This window comes from Rhea americana, unplaced genomic scaffold (genome assembly GCF_003343005.1).
Source record: "Rhea americana isolate MKP2758 unplaced genomic scaffold, rheAme1 scaffold_194, whole genome shotgun sequence".
NCBI classification, from domain to species: Eukaryota; Metazoa; Chordata; class Aves; order Rheiformes; family Rheidae; genus Rhea; species Rhea americana.
Window position 1 is genome coordinate 444,126 of NW_028186083.1, and position 18,099 is coordinate 462,224.

The 18,099-nt window shown below is 36.8% G+C and overlaps 1 protein-coding gene across 7 annotated transcripts in view; it reads left to right on the top strand.

Moving 5' to 3' along the window:
• The first annotated feature begins 4,145 nt into the window (after positions 1 to 4,145).
• SYNRG (synergin gamma) overlaps positions 4,146 to 18,099 on the top strand; it is a 38,654-nt gene continuing 24,700 nt past the window's right edge. For 3 of the 7 annotated variants that reach the window (XM_085302897.1, XM_085302896.1, XM_085302898.1), the window contains exons 1-11: positions 4,315 to 4,403; positions 5,701 to 5,819; positions 6,652 to 6,782; positions 7,149 to 7,254; positions 7,865 to 7,976; positions 9,180 to 9,479; positions 10,173 to 10,394; positions 12,677 to 12,754; positions 13,911 to 14,107; positions 15,000 to 15,248; positions 16,059 to 16,195. In XM_085302897.1, coding sequence (XP_085159023.1) covers positions 4,367 to 4,403; positions 5,701 to 5,819; positions 6,652 to 6,782; positions 7,149 to 7,254; positions 7,865 to 7,976; positions 9,180 to 9,479; positions 10,173 to 10,394; positions 12,677 to 12,754; positions 13,911 to 14,107; positions 15,000 to 15,248; positions 16,059 to 16,195 — 1,688 coding nt within the window. In that variant the 5' untranslated portion in view covers positions 4,315 to 4,366. Of the gene's footprint in view, positions 4,268 to 4,314; positions 4,404 to 5,700; positions 5,820 to 6,651; positions 6,783 to 7,148; positions 7,255 to 7,864; positions 7,977 to 9,179; positions 9,480 to 10,172; positions 10,395 to 12,676; positions 12,755 to 13,910; positions 14,108 to 14,999; positions 15,249 to 16,058; positions 16,196 to 18,099 lie in introns of those variants that run through there. The other 4 variants (XM_085302900.1, XM_085302901.1, XM_085302902.1 and 1 more) reach the window with 3 other exon arrangements.

Genomic DNA, 18,099 nt, shown 5'->3' on the forward strand with positions numbered 1-18,099 from the left:
GCGGAGGGGAAATGGCGGCGCCAGCGAGGGGGGCGCGGGGAGGCCGCGCGGGGAGGCCCCGGGCCGGAGGCCGCGCGTGGGCCAGGGCGGCCCTGCGTTTTGCTGTGATTTGCTCCCTTTTTGRCTTCCCACCTTATCTGGCCGCTCCTTGGCTTTGGGCGGTGGTTCACGGACTCGGGCGGCTGTGGCACCGCTGCCGCCTCAGGAATGGGGGCAGAAGCGGRGTGGCTCGCTGGGGGCTTGGGGAGCGAGGGGCGCGGGTGCCCGCTCCCCTCCCGAAATCCCCCCCCTCGCTCCCGTAAAGGCAGAGAACAATTTATAGCAAAAGTGGGAGATCGAGGAGSAGTGTCGGGAGACGGAAATGGGAAACGAGACGTGTTAACAAGCCGCTGCGCCTGCGGGAGGATGAGCAGCTTTGTATTGTGCTGCTTTTGTAAATGAAGATTTAGTTGTGTGTGTGTACGTATATATGTGTATTTTTTTTAACCTAGCCTCTTATGTGCTATTTATCCATTGCCCAACTTTTACAGAGGGACAGAGTTGGGTTAAATTCTGCTTTGACAAGGGGAATTCAAATTCACTGAGTTGTCCTGAGCGCCCCAGACGCGCAGTTTTGTCCGTGCTGGTGTAAATTCCGCGAGGGAAGGTCTGCGTGGCGACGACCTGTGTCGGAAACGTTTGTGCGTGCAGGGAGCTTTCCTGTAGCTGTCTTCAGCCAGGTTGCTGCTCTGCGTTTATGAGTAGGCATCATATGTGCTCTGGGAATACAGCTTGTAAAGCATTTGGGAAGAGGAAAGCTCATGTAAATACTTACGTGTGTGCTTATTTTGGAAGGCACAGGAGGCTATCTTTGTTTTTCACCATATATACCAATCTGAAAAAGTTCTTACAAGTAGCTGAATAACCCATCYATCCCTTTCTTAGAGGAACCCTGTCTACTTAGCAAGCACGCAGAGTTAAAAGAAGTAACAAAAACCTGGCAATAAACTCTAGATTTTGAAAAATAAGAGGATTTTAAAATCCTTGTTTGTCATTGTTAATATTTTGGGGTTTTTCAGTTTGAAGACTGGAAGCGGAGGAAAACCTTTCTCTCTCTCACGCGCGCTCTCTCTCTTTCTCTCTTTTTTGCTTTGTTTCACTTTCATTATTGTTAACTTCTGGGTCGAAATTTGCCATTGAAAAATACTAGGATTTAGTCTATGTCGTACTGATAGAATTGTATTCACTAGGAATTAGGAGACTTAAAAATCCAGTTGTGGGTGGGAAAATGTTATGTGTAGTTTGGAGCTTTTGCAGTAAAATATGAATACAGAAAAGGAGCTGCTTCTCCTCGCACTTCTGCTTTTTGACTGAAGTTTGGACTGACTTTTTTTGAAGCTCTATATCCAAGATACTTATCTGATAGAAATTTGCAGGTTTATATTACTGCTTTGAGAGTTCTGTTCTAACCATGTTGCTTTGTTTTTCCTTGTGGTAAGCACTGCACAAAATGGAGTAGGTCATTTATATCTCTGTCTGCGCTACATTTTCTTACTGTGTTACCCAAAGTATTGTGGTTGGTTGCATGAACCTAGGTGATCAAGTGCTTCTGCTGTTGAGAATGGCAGAAATGTCCACAGGTCCTTTTAAATCTATTATAAAAATAATGGGGAATAAGAAATGATGTTAAAACAGCATGTTCCGTAGTAGTCATTGCACTGTGTAGAAAGCACATTTGGTCATTTTAGAACGTATGTTCAACTGGTTATAATTGTTCTTTAGCACCAAAATAGTACACTGGTCTTACGAACTACTTAAGTTATTGTGTTATCATGCCCCTCTTGAAAAAAACAAACAAACAAACAAAAAAACCCCCAAAACCACTGTCTTAAGTGTCTGTTTATTGTGAAATTCTCTTGACAGTGTTACTTGGAGACAGCTGGAATCAAAAGGTCTCCTTTAAAGGAAAGTTACTTCAGGTGTTGCTCCTATCAATATATAGTAACTAACGTTCTGTAATTTTCTATAGTGCTTCAATTTTATCTAAGAACTTATTGTGACAACTTTATTTTTCAGTGATGAATTAGTTGCTTTAACTTTATGTGTGTAGACTTACCTTTTTTATCTCTGAAAAGTAGTCTAGAAATGAAGTTTGTTGTTTGAATAAAGCAATTCATGGGGGATTATGTATGTGTACTTGTGGCTAATCTAGGCAATTGCATAGCTAAATCTTGGAGCATCCATCCTGTGATGGATCCTAGCCATGCATACGGAAATCCGTGTTAAAGAAGCTTGCTTTGCTGCTTTTGTTTAACTAGCTCTTCTTTCRGTCTCCTCTAATTAGCTGCAGTATTTTGTTGGGGTTTTTTTTCATTGGAGACTTATAAATAAATCAGGACTTCTGTAGAAAGGGATAAATATTTAATAGTCTGGCCTTTATTTGCTTCCAACAAGCAATGGTACCTTGCAGTACTTGTTTAGATGACATTACGTTTGCTAATTTGGAAGAATTCTTGTTTCTGTGACCAGATTCCCCACGGAGAAGGAGAAACATGAAACTGAGAAAATACCTTTTGATACTTGTGAGCTTTTGAAATTTAACTATTAATGTTTTGTAATTCTGAAGAAACAAGTAACTGTGTAGGTTTTTTGATGCCTRAAATTGTTGCACTTGTTGGTCTGACTTAGGTCAAAAACTCCACACATCTGAAATTACACACGTTTTAAGAGGATGTGTTACCAAGGTGGCTCTCTTTGCTGACAGAAGAAGTATTTCCRTAGGTGAAATGCAATGCAGGCAGGATACGGTTAATTGGCTGAACTTCAGCCTGTGAATGGAGAAAACCACCTTTCTGACCAAGATGGGAGTCATGGATCAGGATCCATCTAGGATTTTTAAAGTCAACTCTTTGTCTTCATAATATTAGTACTTGTATGCTAAGAAGTGGATTAAAATAACCAAATTGAACGCCCATCAGTTGAATACATTTTGGTCATAGTTTAGACTGTTTGAACTGAATCCCATCCAGAGAGTCCCAGCACTTGTTCTGAGTTCAGATAATGTGCCTCTACCCAGTGTTTCAAATACAGAAACTAAAAATAGTGGTGGTGATCAAGAATGATAAGACCTGGGCCACTTGGAACACAGATGTGTATTAGTTATGAAAGGAGAAATTAGTGTGTATCCTGGTGGTTAGGGCAAAAGGAAAAGCTAAGGTATTAAAAAGATTCCAAGTTAGAAGATGAAATGAAGAATAATGTAGGTTATCTTGGACACCATGTAACTTGCTGTCTATATTATGAGTAGTTACAATTAAGTTATATGCTTGTTCTTAAGCTGAATTCCTTATTTTATCTTGGTACTCTTATTGTACTACTCTCTTATTTATAAATATCAGGATGTCTTTCTGAATTTCCTGAAGATTTTTAGAAACTCTCTGCGGTCATTTATGATAGCAATTTCTTCTTTGCCTTTTTGGCAGATTCTTTTAAATCTGCCCTTGTGATGAGGGATATTGGATATCTATAAATATGTTTCTTTGCATAGTATTTTGATGTAATAGCTGGCTGGGTCATTGAATGAGGTTCTCATCTGGTAAATTGCTGCTGACGTATGTTTCTAAATGTTGCTGGCAAATAAGACTTCTAACCTAGGTCTTTTTTCCTGTTTGGCAGCACAGCACATGCTTTCATTTCAAAGTGAGGGCTAGTAATTGCCRTTATAGTTTCAGTTGAATTTTTAACAATTCTTCCTTCAAATGTGCTTAGCAGTTGATACTTGCATGATTTTTTTTCATTTCCACTATTTTTCTTCTAATGAGATGTAATTGATAAAGTATAAAAGACTTTATTTTGTGATACTTATTGTTAGTTAGTTGGATAATTTATTTGTCTTCAGTAAAACTGTTACTAAGCAGCTTAGAACTATTTCCTGATGCAGTTAATGATCTTGCTGAATCAGATACCTCCAGCAGGGCATGCTTATTCATTCTGCAGTTCTTGAAGGCCTAGCCCATGTTAAGAAAGGTGCTGAAAACTCTTTGATGGGTAATGTAGATGCRTTAAAAGCATTTTAGTAGTATTACAGCAGGTGAGATATCTTTCTCCTTCGTTTTGCTCTCTGTGATGATATTGACCRTGCTGATACAACTCTTCTGACATTTCAAGGATCCCTACTGAGGATCCCTGGAAGGGATGGCCTTTTCCGTAACGTAGAGATGTTCTGTTTTGTGAAATCCGCAGTAGCAGATGATTATGCTGACCAGAAGGTGGGAGAGTTTGTGGTAGTGTTGACATGCAAGTCAGGGTAGCTTTTTCATTCATTTATGTAGAGAAGTTGCATTAAAATTACAGACTCTCATGTACCTTCTTTTCCATCCCCAGCTTCATGTTTCCTGTAGCAAGCGGTTTAGGCCCTCCTCAAGGTATGAATGAATTTCAGATACACTAAACAACTTAAAGTGATTTCTGTTCTGTGGTGATGCTCGGAAATGTGATTATTAAGTGACCTCCTTAGCTGTTTTTCTGCTTCACTATCTGTAAGCTGAGCCTTACATTATTTGTAAAACTATATGTAATGTTGAAGAAGCACTATTACCAGATGCTGGATTAAAGATCTAGGAGTTATAAGTCCATTTTGAACCTGAATTTGCCTTTAAGATTTTTGTATTATTTTGAACGTGGTATTTAACCTCTTTATGCTTCATGTACCAGCTGTGCATGCCCATATTGTGAGGGTGTTGCAAGACCTGGTAAATATTTACAAAGCACAGCAAGACCCTGGGACAAGAGGCGCAACCTATATGGAAAGTATTAATACAATAGGAGAGCCTCAGCTGTAGATTACCTTTGTTCTCATTCCTGTTCCAGTGCTGTTTGTTTAATTAATGGAAAATGCAGAGAGAATTTGTAGGGGGAGAGGATAATTTTCTTAAAAACCATCATTTCTCAGGGATTGATTTATGGATTACTCCTGAGTGTATAATGTCTCTCCTCGAGTGCTTTTGCCTATGATGTTAAGTTATGCACAATTATAATTATCTCAGTGTTCGGGTAACACATCTGTATTTTCTATTAGTATATGTCTCCCAAGGTAGCAAAATGTGAGATACGAAAATACTGAAACAATAATCTATTTGGCTTTATTCAGTGAATTAATATGTTCCAGCTTGATTTGTCCAATTCTGTTTAATTTTAGCTTTTACTGATAAATCTTTTAGCCATTCTAATATAGATAGTGGTCTAATTAATCTATCCAGCCAGCTTAGAATATGGGAGTTTCATTGTGTTTATCACAAATTTATCTCCCGTTGACTTATCTTCAAAAGCTACCAGCTTATAAATTTTCCTTTCAAGAGAAATGGGGAGTTATCAGTGAATGTTAACCTGGCCTTTTAAATCTTGYTATGTTTGGAAATGCCTCTTCTGAAAAAAGGTGGGAAGACACCCACAGATCTGTAGGATGGTGGAAAGATTCATCAGCTTAGCTATTGGTGAAGCCCCATAACATTTCTTTCATTAGACTGGCCAGCGCCTAACCTAAGGAAATTCTATGGCTGCCTGCAGTGTTGTGTGTTTTTTATTTATGAAACAGTCCAGCCTGACTRGGAGTTTTTTCCTTTCCTTTGCAATACTGGTTTAATAGGAAAACAAACAAACAAGCAAAACAAAATAAGCTTTAATGCTAACAGGGAGCTTACCTTGTTTAATATTTTGTTGTAGGGATGATTCCTATGCAACAGCAAGGATTTCCAATGGTTTCTGTCATGCAGTCCAATATGCCAGGCATGATGGGCATGAATTACGGTTCTCAGATTCCTCCGGGACCCATGACCATGCAGGTGTGTGACACTTGTTTGTATGGATTGATCTGAATGCTTTGATGTTTGTTCGAAAAGTGACAGCCCTCTCAACTRCAGTGCAGTAACAGGGGAGAACCTGGCTGGAGAATGTGGAGAAACTGAAGCATGGGTGTTAAGCTGGTATAACCTGAGGCAAGGCATCATATTTTGTAGTATTCTCTTTGAATATATTTCTGATATTTAAASAACTCTCTAAGCTTTATATATCAGCAAACCTTTATAATACACATGCAATTTATACAGGCAAGTGTCTTCTATTATCTTACACAGTCTCYCTCTCTTGGACCCCTAAATAAGCTATGCTTGCAAAATGACCAGACCAAATTTTGCCAGCATCCATTGTTGGTTAGTAGAGTGTACCTCCTAGATGGAATTTAAAAATACTACACAATTCCTTAGAATAGGGGAAAAAGAAAAAAATCACAGACCATAATACTGAAGAGGATGTAGGTTGGGCTATCTGTAACATTCCCACTCTTGAGGTAGGTTGTGTGGATTTTAATTTCTGATTTTATTGTTGTTTTATTATTATTTGTCCGGAAGACCAGCCTGCCTTTTAAATTCCTTAAGAATCGTGATTCTGTGTTGAAAGGAAAGAGTGCCATCTACTGAATGGCTGAGGCCTTTTTCTTTTCTTTCTTTTTCCTTTTTTTTCCTCCCTCTAACAGCCAGTTTGTGATCAGAGACTTCCAGTTACATCTAATGTTCTAAATTTTATAGCTAGTTCACAATTTGGCGTGATGTAGTTTCCAGTGGTTTGGCTTGTTCTGTTACAAAGATCATGGAGTTAAATTATTGATTTCTGTTCTAGGGTGGCATGCCTTTAGGGCCAATGCAAGCAACTGGAATGCCTTACATGGGACAGGCTTCTTTCTTAGGAATGCGCCCAGCAGCCCCACAGTATACCCCTGACATGCAGAAACAGTTTGCAGAAGAACAACAGTAAGTGACACTTAATTCACTCTTGACAATTTTTTTTTTTTTTTTTTTTTTTTTTTTTTTTTTTTTTTTTTTGCCATAGGAGACTCATACTCTGGAGGAGTAGTGTACACACTAAAATTATTATTGATAGTTTCTCTAGAAAGAAGTGCATTTAGGACTATAAAATATTATGAAGATCATTCCCTTGCATTTGAAGACAGTCTATGAAGTTAGTAGTGCCTATCTTACAGTTCTGCAAAAAGTGGAAGTGTGTACACCACGCCATCTGAGTTTAAGAAAGAAGAAATGGAAAAATCGAGGAGAAACTTGACATGAAAATTATAATGAAAATATACTTTCTCTAGCTTTTTCATCATTTTGTTTTAGAAAGAGGTTTGAGCACCAGCAGAAATTCTTAGAAGAAGAACGAAAACGACGCCAGTTTGAAGAGCAGAAACAAAAGCTGAGACTCTTGAGCAGTGTGAAACCTAAGGTATGTCCTAAATAACTGCATTTTTTTAGCATGTTTTTTAATAGGATTGTCTCATTTGACAAGTAGATAAATGGGAAATTTATATATGAGACATCAGATTAGATCTTGGAAAGCATCTGGAATATTCAGTCCTTTACACACTTTCGATGTAAGGTAAACAAAGTCTAGTGTTGAAAATGAAATTGGTTTTTCAAAAATAATCTTACCTAGTGTGTAAGATTTGGGAATGGATGGAGTTTCCCAAATAGATTTTTTGGTGGCTTGTTCATTAACTTTATTAAGTTTTGGACAGTCCCAGTGAGCTCAGAAGTTCTCATCTGCAAGAATACAAATAGCTGAGTAATGCCTATAAATTGTTGTAATACACAAACTGCATGCCTGAAGACTGAGAAATGCTGTCATTGTTGTCTGCAAAATAATCTCCCTTTCTAAATAGCAGAGTTCTTGTTCTTATGCTCCAGAAAAGCATTACTGGAGAAAAAAGGTTTGAGTTTAACAGCAGGTGTTTTTTTGTTTTTGTTTTTTTGTTTTTTTTTGCTAAACAATTGTGGCTGTTGAAAGAAAACTTGAGTTGTACTTTCAATTTTTCAAATGTTCTGTCATGTTTCAGACAGGTGAAAAAAGCAGAGATGATGCATTGGAAGCCATTAAAGGAAATTTAGATGGTTTTTCTAGAGATGCTAAAATGCACCCAACACCAGCATCACATCCAAAAAAGCCAGGTTTGTCACCTTCCAGCTCAAAACTCTGATGTTTGATTCTTCCTGCTGAGAATTTAAATTCCAAGAAACACCTTTATATGGTGGATTACCTACATTGTAAAATGAAATGTCATCCCAGTTGCTGTTTGCTTTCTCAGGTTATGACAGTGAAATACTAGATTTTGGCTTTTATTAGAAGACCTGTTATCCTTAAAAGAAAGCTTAATGTGATGTGCTTAATGTGAAGCCTCATGTAAATTGATAATGAATGTTAAGCCCATTAGTAACTTCCTGTATACACTTTGATTCTAAATGTTATAATTGAGTTTTTTTTTCCTAGATAAAGAACTAATTAATGTTTTGCCAAGAGTTTTGGAAGTTGAGAAGTGCTATATAAGTGCTAAGTATTATCAAAACATTCTATAATGACTTCAGTGTAGTCAAATATCTTATGTTTATACCGTTACCTGGGCATGATCAAACTGAAGCCATTTGTATTCTTTTTTCCTCAGTAAAAACTACCTTTGTAAAAATTACTACTAAAGATTTCCCTTGAATTGTAGTTGTATAGGTTGTTTTATGTCTAGCCTGAAGTGAAGCTCGTCTAGACAAGCTTTTTTCCCAGATAAATCTTCATCTGTTCTGTGGGTTTGCTCTTAAATAATTCGGAAGTCATGAGTGTTTTTCTGATGATTTTTCCATTGGCTATGGACTTACGCGTCCCGTGTCAGTTCTGTTAAAACGGGCAACTATGGGAAGTGGGTCAACTAGAAAACTGCCTAAATGAATATAAACTTATCTGGGATCTTACGATGTATTATTGAACTACTGAGGATAAAATGCTTCTTTGAGGGAGAATATCCCTGCTGTCCCCCAATTATGTCTACTTGAGGATACTGCCTTTTGATTTGTTTTGACTTTGTTTAAAACAAATGGAATACTTTCATAGCCAGTGCTAAGAATCAAGTTTCAATCCAAGTGTTTACATCATAAAAAATCTGGGAGAGAAGATGCATGGTGGGAAGTGGCTGCTCAGTTTTACCTCGTATTTTTGTTATGCTAACAGCGGTAACTATTCTCATCTCTTTGTCAAATAATGTATCCGCTGCTGTTTCCCCTCACCCATTTGCTGTGCATACCTAATATTTATCATCTTTCCCTACCTTTCCACCTAAGAGCCCTTTTCCTCATTACTTCGCGTTGTGTGTTCATTCCATTTTACAGATCATCCCACATCATCCCATTCTGCTGTATCTGTTTCCCATTCTGCTTTTCTTGATGATGAAGAATTTAGTGACTTTATACAAGGGCCTGTTGAAATCCCCAAATCGGTGCCTCAAACCACCTCTCAGCCTTTTCAACCTTTCCGTTCTGCTACTGAGGCTGGGCAACTGCTTTCAGAAAAGGCTGTGGTCCAACCTCTCCCTTCAGCCCAGACTCCAGTGTTACCCGTCCTGCATGGTACAATTGGGCAGGTTCCTTTTTTCCCTACCTCTGCATCTTCACTCAGTATCCGTAAAACAGGTAACTCAAAATACATTTTTTAAAAAGTTATTTAAGTTATTTATTTTAAGTTATTTAAAAAGATACAAAAATTTTAAAGATTTTTTTTTAACGATATCTCTATATGCAGAGTCATTACCTCATATTGTTATTCACTCTGGTTGCAAATGTAATATATGGGCAATTAAGTAAAAACTGCCTGATCCATGGGGAAAATGATTAAGTTCYTCTCCTCCTTCCCTTAGAACTTTACTGCTGGAACAAGTCATGTGTTGATCCAAAGGTTGTTAAATATGCATATTCATGATCCTAAGAGAATTAAGTCTTCACTGTCTTCCATTAGTGTTTTTTTTTTTTTTAAGGTTGTAGTACAAAAAGATACTGAGCTGGTGATATAAAAATTGAGCTGGTGATATTAAAAAAAMCTCTTTATTATGCTACTGTGGTGCATTTATGCACTTATGTATTTAATATATTTCCTCTCCTASTTGCTGCTACTTGGCTTTTTACTCTGTTGTGTATATATGATACATCGGGGCAGAATCAGGCCCTAAAAGTGTTTGAACAGGGTGGTACTATTGCTCTGAGCTGGGACAGATACTGATCTTGATCATTCATCAGCAGTACTGGTAATACTTTTCCTTTAGAAGTGTAGAATTACAGTCTGAGTGGTTAATAACAAAATATAAACACTTCCTCATGCTGTTTATTCAGGCTCTTCCTTGGAGGAGAAAGTCTTAGATAATGGCTTAAATGAATCTGAACAAGACCAAACCAAACTTAAAACAAACGAAGTTGCGCACAAAGCTTCAGCTCCAAGCCAAGTTCATCCCAGTCTAACCATCAATGACTGGGGTATTATAGGTGGACATGAAAGTGGTACCACTCCTACAGAGGCGCGCAAGGCTTCAGAACAAAACATAGCAGTTGAGTGTGGTGAGCAAATGAAACATATGACAGAATTTAAATCTAATAAAACCCTGCTTGAATGCTAACACTTTATACACTAATTCTGAAGTCATTGCTGCATAATTTTGCTCTGAATGCCTGCTTGAATAATATGTCAATACCTCTTGCACCTTGCTGAAAGTAACAACTATGATTTTGCTCTGAACTCTTTCCACGTGAATTTACTGCTGTAATCACTTTAACATGTTTGTTTAATCGGGTCTGTTTCATTTTTTAAATATTCTGTCCCCTTTTGGGGGGGAAAAATACCTGTGCCCTCTAAAGATACTTTATTATTAWTAATAATATTTAAGGAAATTTGCTACTAGAGATGGTCTATATCATGGTGGATTTTCATCTTGAACTTTGAGGGGGTAAACTCTTGTTAGGTTAAAGCCCTTGGCTAGATACTATTAGGATCCTGGACAATTTACCTCTCATACCTCTTTTGTCTAAAGTTGTCTGCATTTTAGAGATCAAAATTTCAAAAGCTGGACCAGATGGAGTAAGTGAAACTTCAAGCAAGCTTTAGTTCCAGTTTGCATTTTGTTAAAATTAACAGTCAAATGTTTGATTCTTTAATACTTACTTCAGTCAAAATAGACCCACATTACTTGTTGCACCTTAGATACTGCTCTGATATTGGACTTGAGAATTACGTGAAACTTGAACTCCAGTGTATTCAATAATAAATACAACCCCTTTGTGTAATCTCACTTCACTTGAGGGTGAGATGAAATGGAGAAAGGAGACAGTTTCTTGTGCTTAGGTTAATAAATTTGACACTTTCTCAAGCAATTCTTTCCTAGAAGGACAGTAACCTTTTGTTACTAATCTTGTGTGTTCCACTCTGGTTGTTTGTATATGTTGCTTTCAAGTGTTACCTTGTCCAATATATGAAAAAAAAAAAGAAAAAGGAAAAAATCTCACTGGATAAAATTAAATTGTTTGAATAGGCATTTTTTAATAAGTGCTATTTAGTAATTTTAATAAGGGCTTTTTTTAATTAAGCCTTTTTAATAAATAGTAAATTGCTAAAAGTAACTTAAAAGAATGTAGTTTATGAAATAGGAACTATTTATTTATTCGTAGTTCAGTCAGTGCAAAATAATTGCATTGTTCATTTTGCACAAATGCAATATAATCTGATAACTATTAAAAAAAAGAGAGAGAGAGAGATGGAGGACACGTGACCCTGGGTTAAGATAAGATGCAACCTACAGAAGATAATGGAGTTGAAAGTGATTATGTAGTACAATAGTTTAGAATAATTCCTGATGTTACAGAGGCTTTGAGAGATGAGTTGAAATACTTTGTGAGGAACAGAAGTTTAATGGAAAACAGATAATGGTAGAAAAAAGGGAATACTGAAACATAGCAAACTTTCAACTATCTTGATGTTATCAAAATTTTGAGCAAGATTCTCCTATGTATCAGCTAGTTCAAGTGAAAGAATTCCTTTTCACCTTTGGTATTATTTCATTTTAAGGAGTTGAGCTGTATCAGATATTTCAGGATGGGAGCAAGAGTTGGTAGTATGCAAAAGGAGCAAGAGTTGGTAGTATGCAAAAGTGTCTCAGGAAGAGTAGTTAAAGCTGAAGAATAATAATCAGGCTGGAGGAAGCAGCAAATGTCCTTTGCTTGGCTAGTGAAATGGAAAGATTTGCTTGTATTAAAGTGTGCTTGAAGCTATGGGATGAATAGAAATTAGACTGTAGTCAGGAGAGAATTGATGTGGAAGTTGAGCTGCAAGGACATTGAGAAAGAATGCGTGAACTCTTAAATAAGAGTTTGTCAGAGCTTCATCTGAGGYAAGGAAAAAAATCTGTTTGGGGAGGGCATTATAAATATTTCTTAGGCTTTGGTTTTGGTAGGTATGTGTTTATTTGTTCCACAGGTGGCCCTAATAGCAAACTGTTGAATGGAAGTCTAAGTCTGATATGTCACAGAACTACTGTATGAAATTTTAAAAGACAATGAGACTTGAACTTGTATTCAACCATAAATCTGGCAAATGAGGAGCTCCTTACTTCATTTTGTGTAATATAATTGTATTCTTGCTATTACTCCCAATCATTCTAGTTATTATGTTGAAATATATATTGACTGTAGTAGCTGTTTTTCCTTTCTGGGCACAGTGACTCTTATCCCAAATCTTTGCCTGAAATGCTAAATGATACTGTCAAACTGATCTAGTCTCAAAGATCTTTATACTCTGAATCTGTATGTCTTAATACAACTGTCTCTTTCTTATTAAATGGTACATTCAGGAGTTGGAGTGTTCCCTTCGCAGGACCCAATTCAGCAGATGATGCCTCCTTGGATTTACAGTGATAGTTTAGTCCCAGGTAAGTAAGTAAGTAAATAAATAAAAGGAGGGGGCACAAAATGCTGAATAAAATCTAAAACAAAATAATTCTATGAAAATACCTTTTTTTGGATTAAAAAGTACAAACTACTACACTAAATATTCTTGATCCCTAATTGTTCAACTATAATAAAGCTTTCCAGTTACTGTGGCTTATGGTAATTAGAAAATAGTTTAACTTTTAGTCTAGAATCATGATCACTTTGCCAGAAGAGTAAATGTATGCATGCACATGTGTATAATACACATTTAGCAGCTGTGTGGCTGAAAGAATAAGCTTCCTCTGCTATCCCTACTCCCTTCCCCATGGATGTTTGGTGCCCTTGATTTTCCTTTGGAATTAAAAGGATGAGTGATTGATCTTTAACACTGAAAGATTATCTTGCAATGTTTTAGTTTAAGAACCTATAATCTCTGCTGTTAGGCAATTACCAGTGGTGAGTGTGACTAGAAATGTTATGTTCTATGAAGTGAGCAATCTAAAATGTGAGTGGCATTTATTGATTGAGATGTTTTTCTTCAGTCACCAGTTGAAGCCTACATTTTTGATACATTTGAAATTCATGGTGGCTTTATCTGCATTTGAAGAAATCCAGAGTTTCTTCAAGCACATTAAATGTTTAATCTAGAGTATGAAATGACAGCAGATTATGCTAGTATAAGTTGCTATTGCTGATAATACTACTTTTATGGCTAGTTTGGTTTCTGGAATCTCTTTAAGCAGACTCATTTCTTAGTTATGTACCTTCTATGTGCAAATAACAGTAAATAGAAAATGAAATGCTGTACTAAGTATTGATTACGCTAAATTCTAAATACATAAAGCTGCTATAATTATCTTTTTATAAGCATTATCCTAAAAACTCATTAAAGAAATRTGTTTTTAAATATAGAGCACTAATAGCATTCTGTATAAAGTATTTCTTCTGTTTGTAGAAATTTGTATGTAAAGACAATCAAATGATGCACGTAGATGAAACATGACTATTGAAGTGATGCCAGAATGCTGATGCCTTTTTGAATTCTATTAATTTTATATGTTAAATGTTAAGAGTTTGAGTCAAAATAGAAAAGCAATCTTAAATTCACTTGAAAAGTGCAATTATCACTAGCTAATACTGAGTCTCTTTTAACAGAGTTGTATAAGAAAATTTTAGAAACCACAATGACTCCTACTGGAATAGATACTGCTAAACTCTACCCCATACTGATGTCATCTGGATTACCCAGAGAGACTCTTGGACAAATATGGGCTTTAGCCAACCGTACCACACCTGGGAAGCTTACAAAAGAAGAGCTTTATGCTGTCCTGGCTATGATAGCAGTAACTCAGGTACAACTAAGACTTTGGAGGCTAGTGCAAAAAGGTAGCTGACCTATCTGCCATATATTGCATGTCAGCACAAGTAGCTAGTATACCACACTTATAGTAAAATACTAGTTCTGTTAAGTGCAGAAGAGAAACTCTTGTTATAATTTCAATGAAACTATAATTTCATTTCCTGCACTTTATACTTCAGTTATTCCTTCCTTTAGTGTCAGTTGAAAATGGTTCTTACGTATAAGATGTTCTGTTCACAAAGCTTTTTAATACAAAATACTGGCTGTACTTCTGTTGTATACACATCTGTTCCTCAAATATATGGTTTCTGTATACCTAGACTGTGAATAGCTGAACTTGCTGCCTTCTCGCCTGCATCAGTGGAGTGTTGATTTTAAGCTTTTGTTCTGTGTCAGTGTAATATCACATTTTACCAGTTCAGTAGAAGGCTGTCAGAAAATACCAACCCTGTATGGCAACTAAGGCATGAGTACCTTCAGCTGTGAAAATCCAGACTGAGGGACCATGTGGGAGTGGTGTGTGGGGAAAGACTGTAGCACACACCAGGACCAGCGTAGCTTTGCTTGCCAGTGCTTACTAGATTTGCTTATTAAAGCTGAACAAAAATGCAGGCAAATGTTTCTGAACACACAGGTGAGGTCTGTCATTGCCCTCCATGTAACTCCAGCACTCAGGGTGTTAAGCAGGATTCACATTGCTTATAGGTTGTTGATAGGGTTTTTTTGTTTGTTTGTTTTGAGAGAGACAGACAGACTGATTCCCTGCCCTTTCATCATTTCAATAATGTGAACTAGAAACTGGAGCTGAGAATGCAATATGCTTTTTATTTTTATTTTTTTTTTTGGTAAATGTATACTGTATAATTGTTTTTGTGCTTGTGCAGAGAGGAATACCGGTAGTGAGTCCTGATGTGTTAAACCAATTTCCAGCTGCCCCTGTCCCTACTTTAACTGGATTACCAATGTCACTGTCTGCCGCCGTAAGCCAGCAGCCTCTGATGCCCTCTGGACCACCAGTCTCCGTGCCTCTTAGTATTGGACCCACTGTCATAGGAATGAGCATAACAGCACCAGCGGGTGGAGCTGCAACACAGTCTTCGGGAGGTTTTGTACCATCCTACCCGCCAAGTCAGGTTAGAGATGTTTCTGTTGCATGGTAAATCTGTAGTCCTGGAAAGAGAATTAGCCTGACTATTTCAAAGCTACAAATGACAAGAGAGTTTAAGTAAATGACAAAAAATGAAGTTGAAATCTAGACTGTCTTCTAAAAATGTGAAGCCATGCCGCTGTAAATGTCCTTTTATTTTTTCCATTTCTTTTTGGTGGTATTAGAGGTTAAAAGAAAAGAAGGCTTTCTCCATTACAAATGCTTGCAAGAGGATTTTAGTTGTAGTTAGGATTTTATAATGCCTTTAAAATGGAGCTTTAGGTTAAATGCACAAAATAATCTGTTAGCTAATAAAACAAGTTAGAGTTTTCAAGAGAAGTTGAGAACTATAAAAGCCTTTATTCTCCAACACAGTAGATGATCTTGGGGATCAATTTTGGTGTTTACAAATAGGGTTCATCCTTCTTGCAAGAACATTTCTTCTGATGCTTTTGCTATGTGTGTGATTGATTTAAATGTATTATTCATCATAGTTGTGACATCTTTTAAGACAGGAAGAATACTATTAATGTAAAGGGAACAGAGAGAGTTCCTCATTCAACAGTTCATGCATACTTTCTGTAATTCTAAGCACCTTGTGTGTGTACTGAGTGGGGTGAGGCACAGGCAAAGTAAAAACACAGATCATACTAATTTTGCATATTAATGTTGAAATTATAGGGGTGAGTTGTTTGTTTTTGAAGTGTGGGAGGGAAAACCTTCTGAAAAGGTTTAATGGTTTATTGCAATCTGAAAAGATGATGGTATATCAATTTATGTGTTATCTGTAATCCAGGTAGTAAAACCAGAGGATGATGACTTCCAGGAGTTCCAGGATGCTTCAAAGTCTGGCTCAATAGATGACTCTTTCACTGATTTCCAAGGAGATGTAGCTGGCTCCTCCAAAGCAGCCAGTTCACAGCACCGGAGCAGGTAGTAGATCTTTGATTTCCACCCCTTCAGTACTATAAAACTCTCACAAGAAATGAAATGTTTTCTTCTTTTGTGGGTAGCCGTTTAGCCTGTAATTTTCTTCTGTCACCTGACTTCTACCCTGGCAGTTTCTTCTGAAGGCTGTTAAAACTACAATTAAGCTTTCTGAATTAAAAATAACATTTGATGCATCATAGGTGGTTGGCTGTTTTTTAGCACTTCTTTCACCATGCTGAGGTAAATTGCATATACAAGGTATGCAAATAGGTTTTTCAAATGTTTATACTATTGCACAGGAAATTGTAAATTACTTCATACTGAGCATTCACGCAAAAATCATACATACAACTATTCAGAAAAATATATTGGAGCAGATGAGTACTGTTCTTAGTGTTGTGTGCTTCTGTTAAAAGTATGGTCCGGTGTTCATTGAGGTTGATAGAAAACATTCACTGACATCAAGGTCTTTTATCAGGCCCTGACTATGCAAAGAACATGACATCATAATCTTTTTTTTTTTTTTTTTTAATGATGGAGAACTGTAGTGGATAGGGTTTTCATTTTTTCTGTCATCTCTCTGACTGGTGCTTAAACTTTTAATAACTGACCATAAATATGAATTGAAATCTCATTCAGACTTTAGCAGTCTTACCTTTTCATTTGGGAGGCTGACAGGATGTAATCCCCATTCAGGCAAATTTTGTATAACAAAATAAGTATGCATGTGTACTTCCTTTGAGGATTTGAAATTAATCTTTCAAAGTCCTGAGATCATAAAATCCCAAAGTCATCTTTCCCTTTATTGCACAGAGCAAAAGTTTATGTGGCTTCTGTATGTTTTAACTGTAGACACACAAAATTTCAGTGTATTGGATTGACTGTCCTTAGTTGCAAATAGAACTAATGCTTTCCGGATAAATAGCAATTACCAGCCACTTCCTCAACAGCAACCTCAAATAGGATGCCAGTATGCACAAAGCTTTCAGCTACAGTATGCATGACAGCATTCTATGTAAAGAATTTAATTTTACTGGTATCAATTGTGCCACATTTGTCTGAAGGGTGCCCTATTTTAAGTACACAATCTTCATTTTAGACTTCATTTTGCAATTAAAGCCATTCTGCTAGTGAAAGTTTTAGCAAATATTGTTTTTAAATTCAACAATGGGAAGCAGGGGATCCTGAAAAACTGGTGTTTCTTTTTCATGGCAGCAGTTCTCTTTATTCAGTTGTAGAAGTGTTCAGTTTTGAACAGAATGTTACAATGAGCTATAATCTAATTGCTTATGGAGCTTTATTTTTTTAAAAAAAGGCCATCTGTAGAGTACAGATGATTAACCATTACATTTGCCAAGATTGCATATCTAATAGCCTGTTTTGCAGTGATGTGAAATTTAATTATATTACCATAAGCTATATTTTTTGACATTGCACTGTCTGTCTGCAGGCATCACAGACCATCATTAGCACATGTGTGCAAGTGCTAGGTTTGTATGTTGCTTGTAGGCTGCTGATAAGGAGATTTAAATGGCTCTGGAAAGATTCTTGCTTCAGGCCAAAGAACACCATAGAAATTCATTCACATTTTCAATGTGCATAGTATTGAATGACATAAACTGGAGGTAAAATGCATCATTCATATGTAAAGGATGTTGTTTTGTAGAGCTGCCAAGGTCTGATAAGGGGGCTTGTGTGGAGGGCAAGCAAAATTGTTGCAGAACATCTTTTAAATCTTCCAGCAACTGCTAACATAGTGTTAGGTTATTATGGCAATTTTACTATATAGGGTGTGTTTATATGCAAAAAGATTTGCTTGCATAACTATGGAATAGTCCTCACTTTACTGAATAGATGGCTACCTAAACTTGCTGATTTGCACTGTTCTCTTTTTGAACAATGGTTCC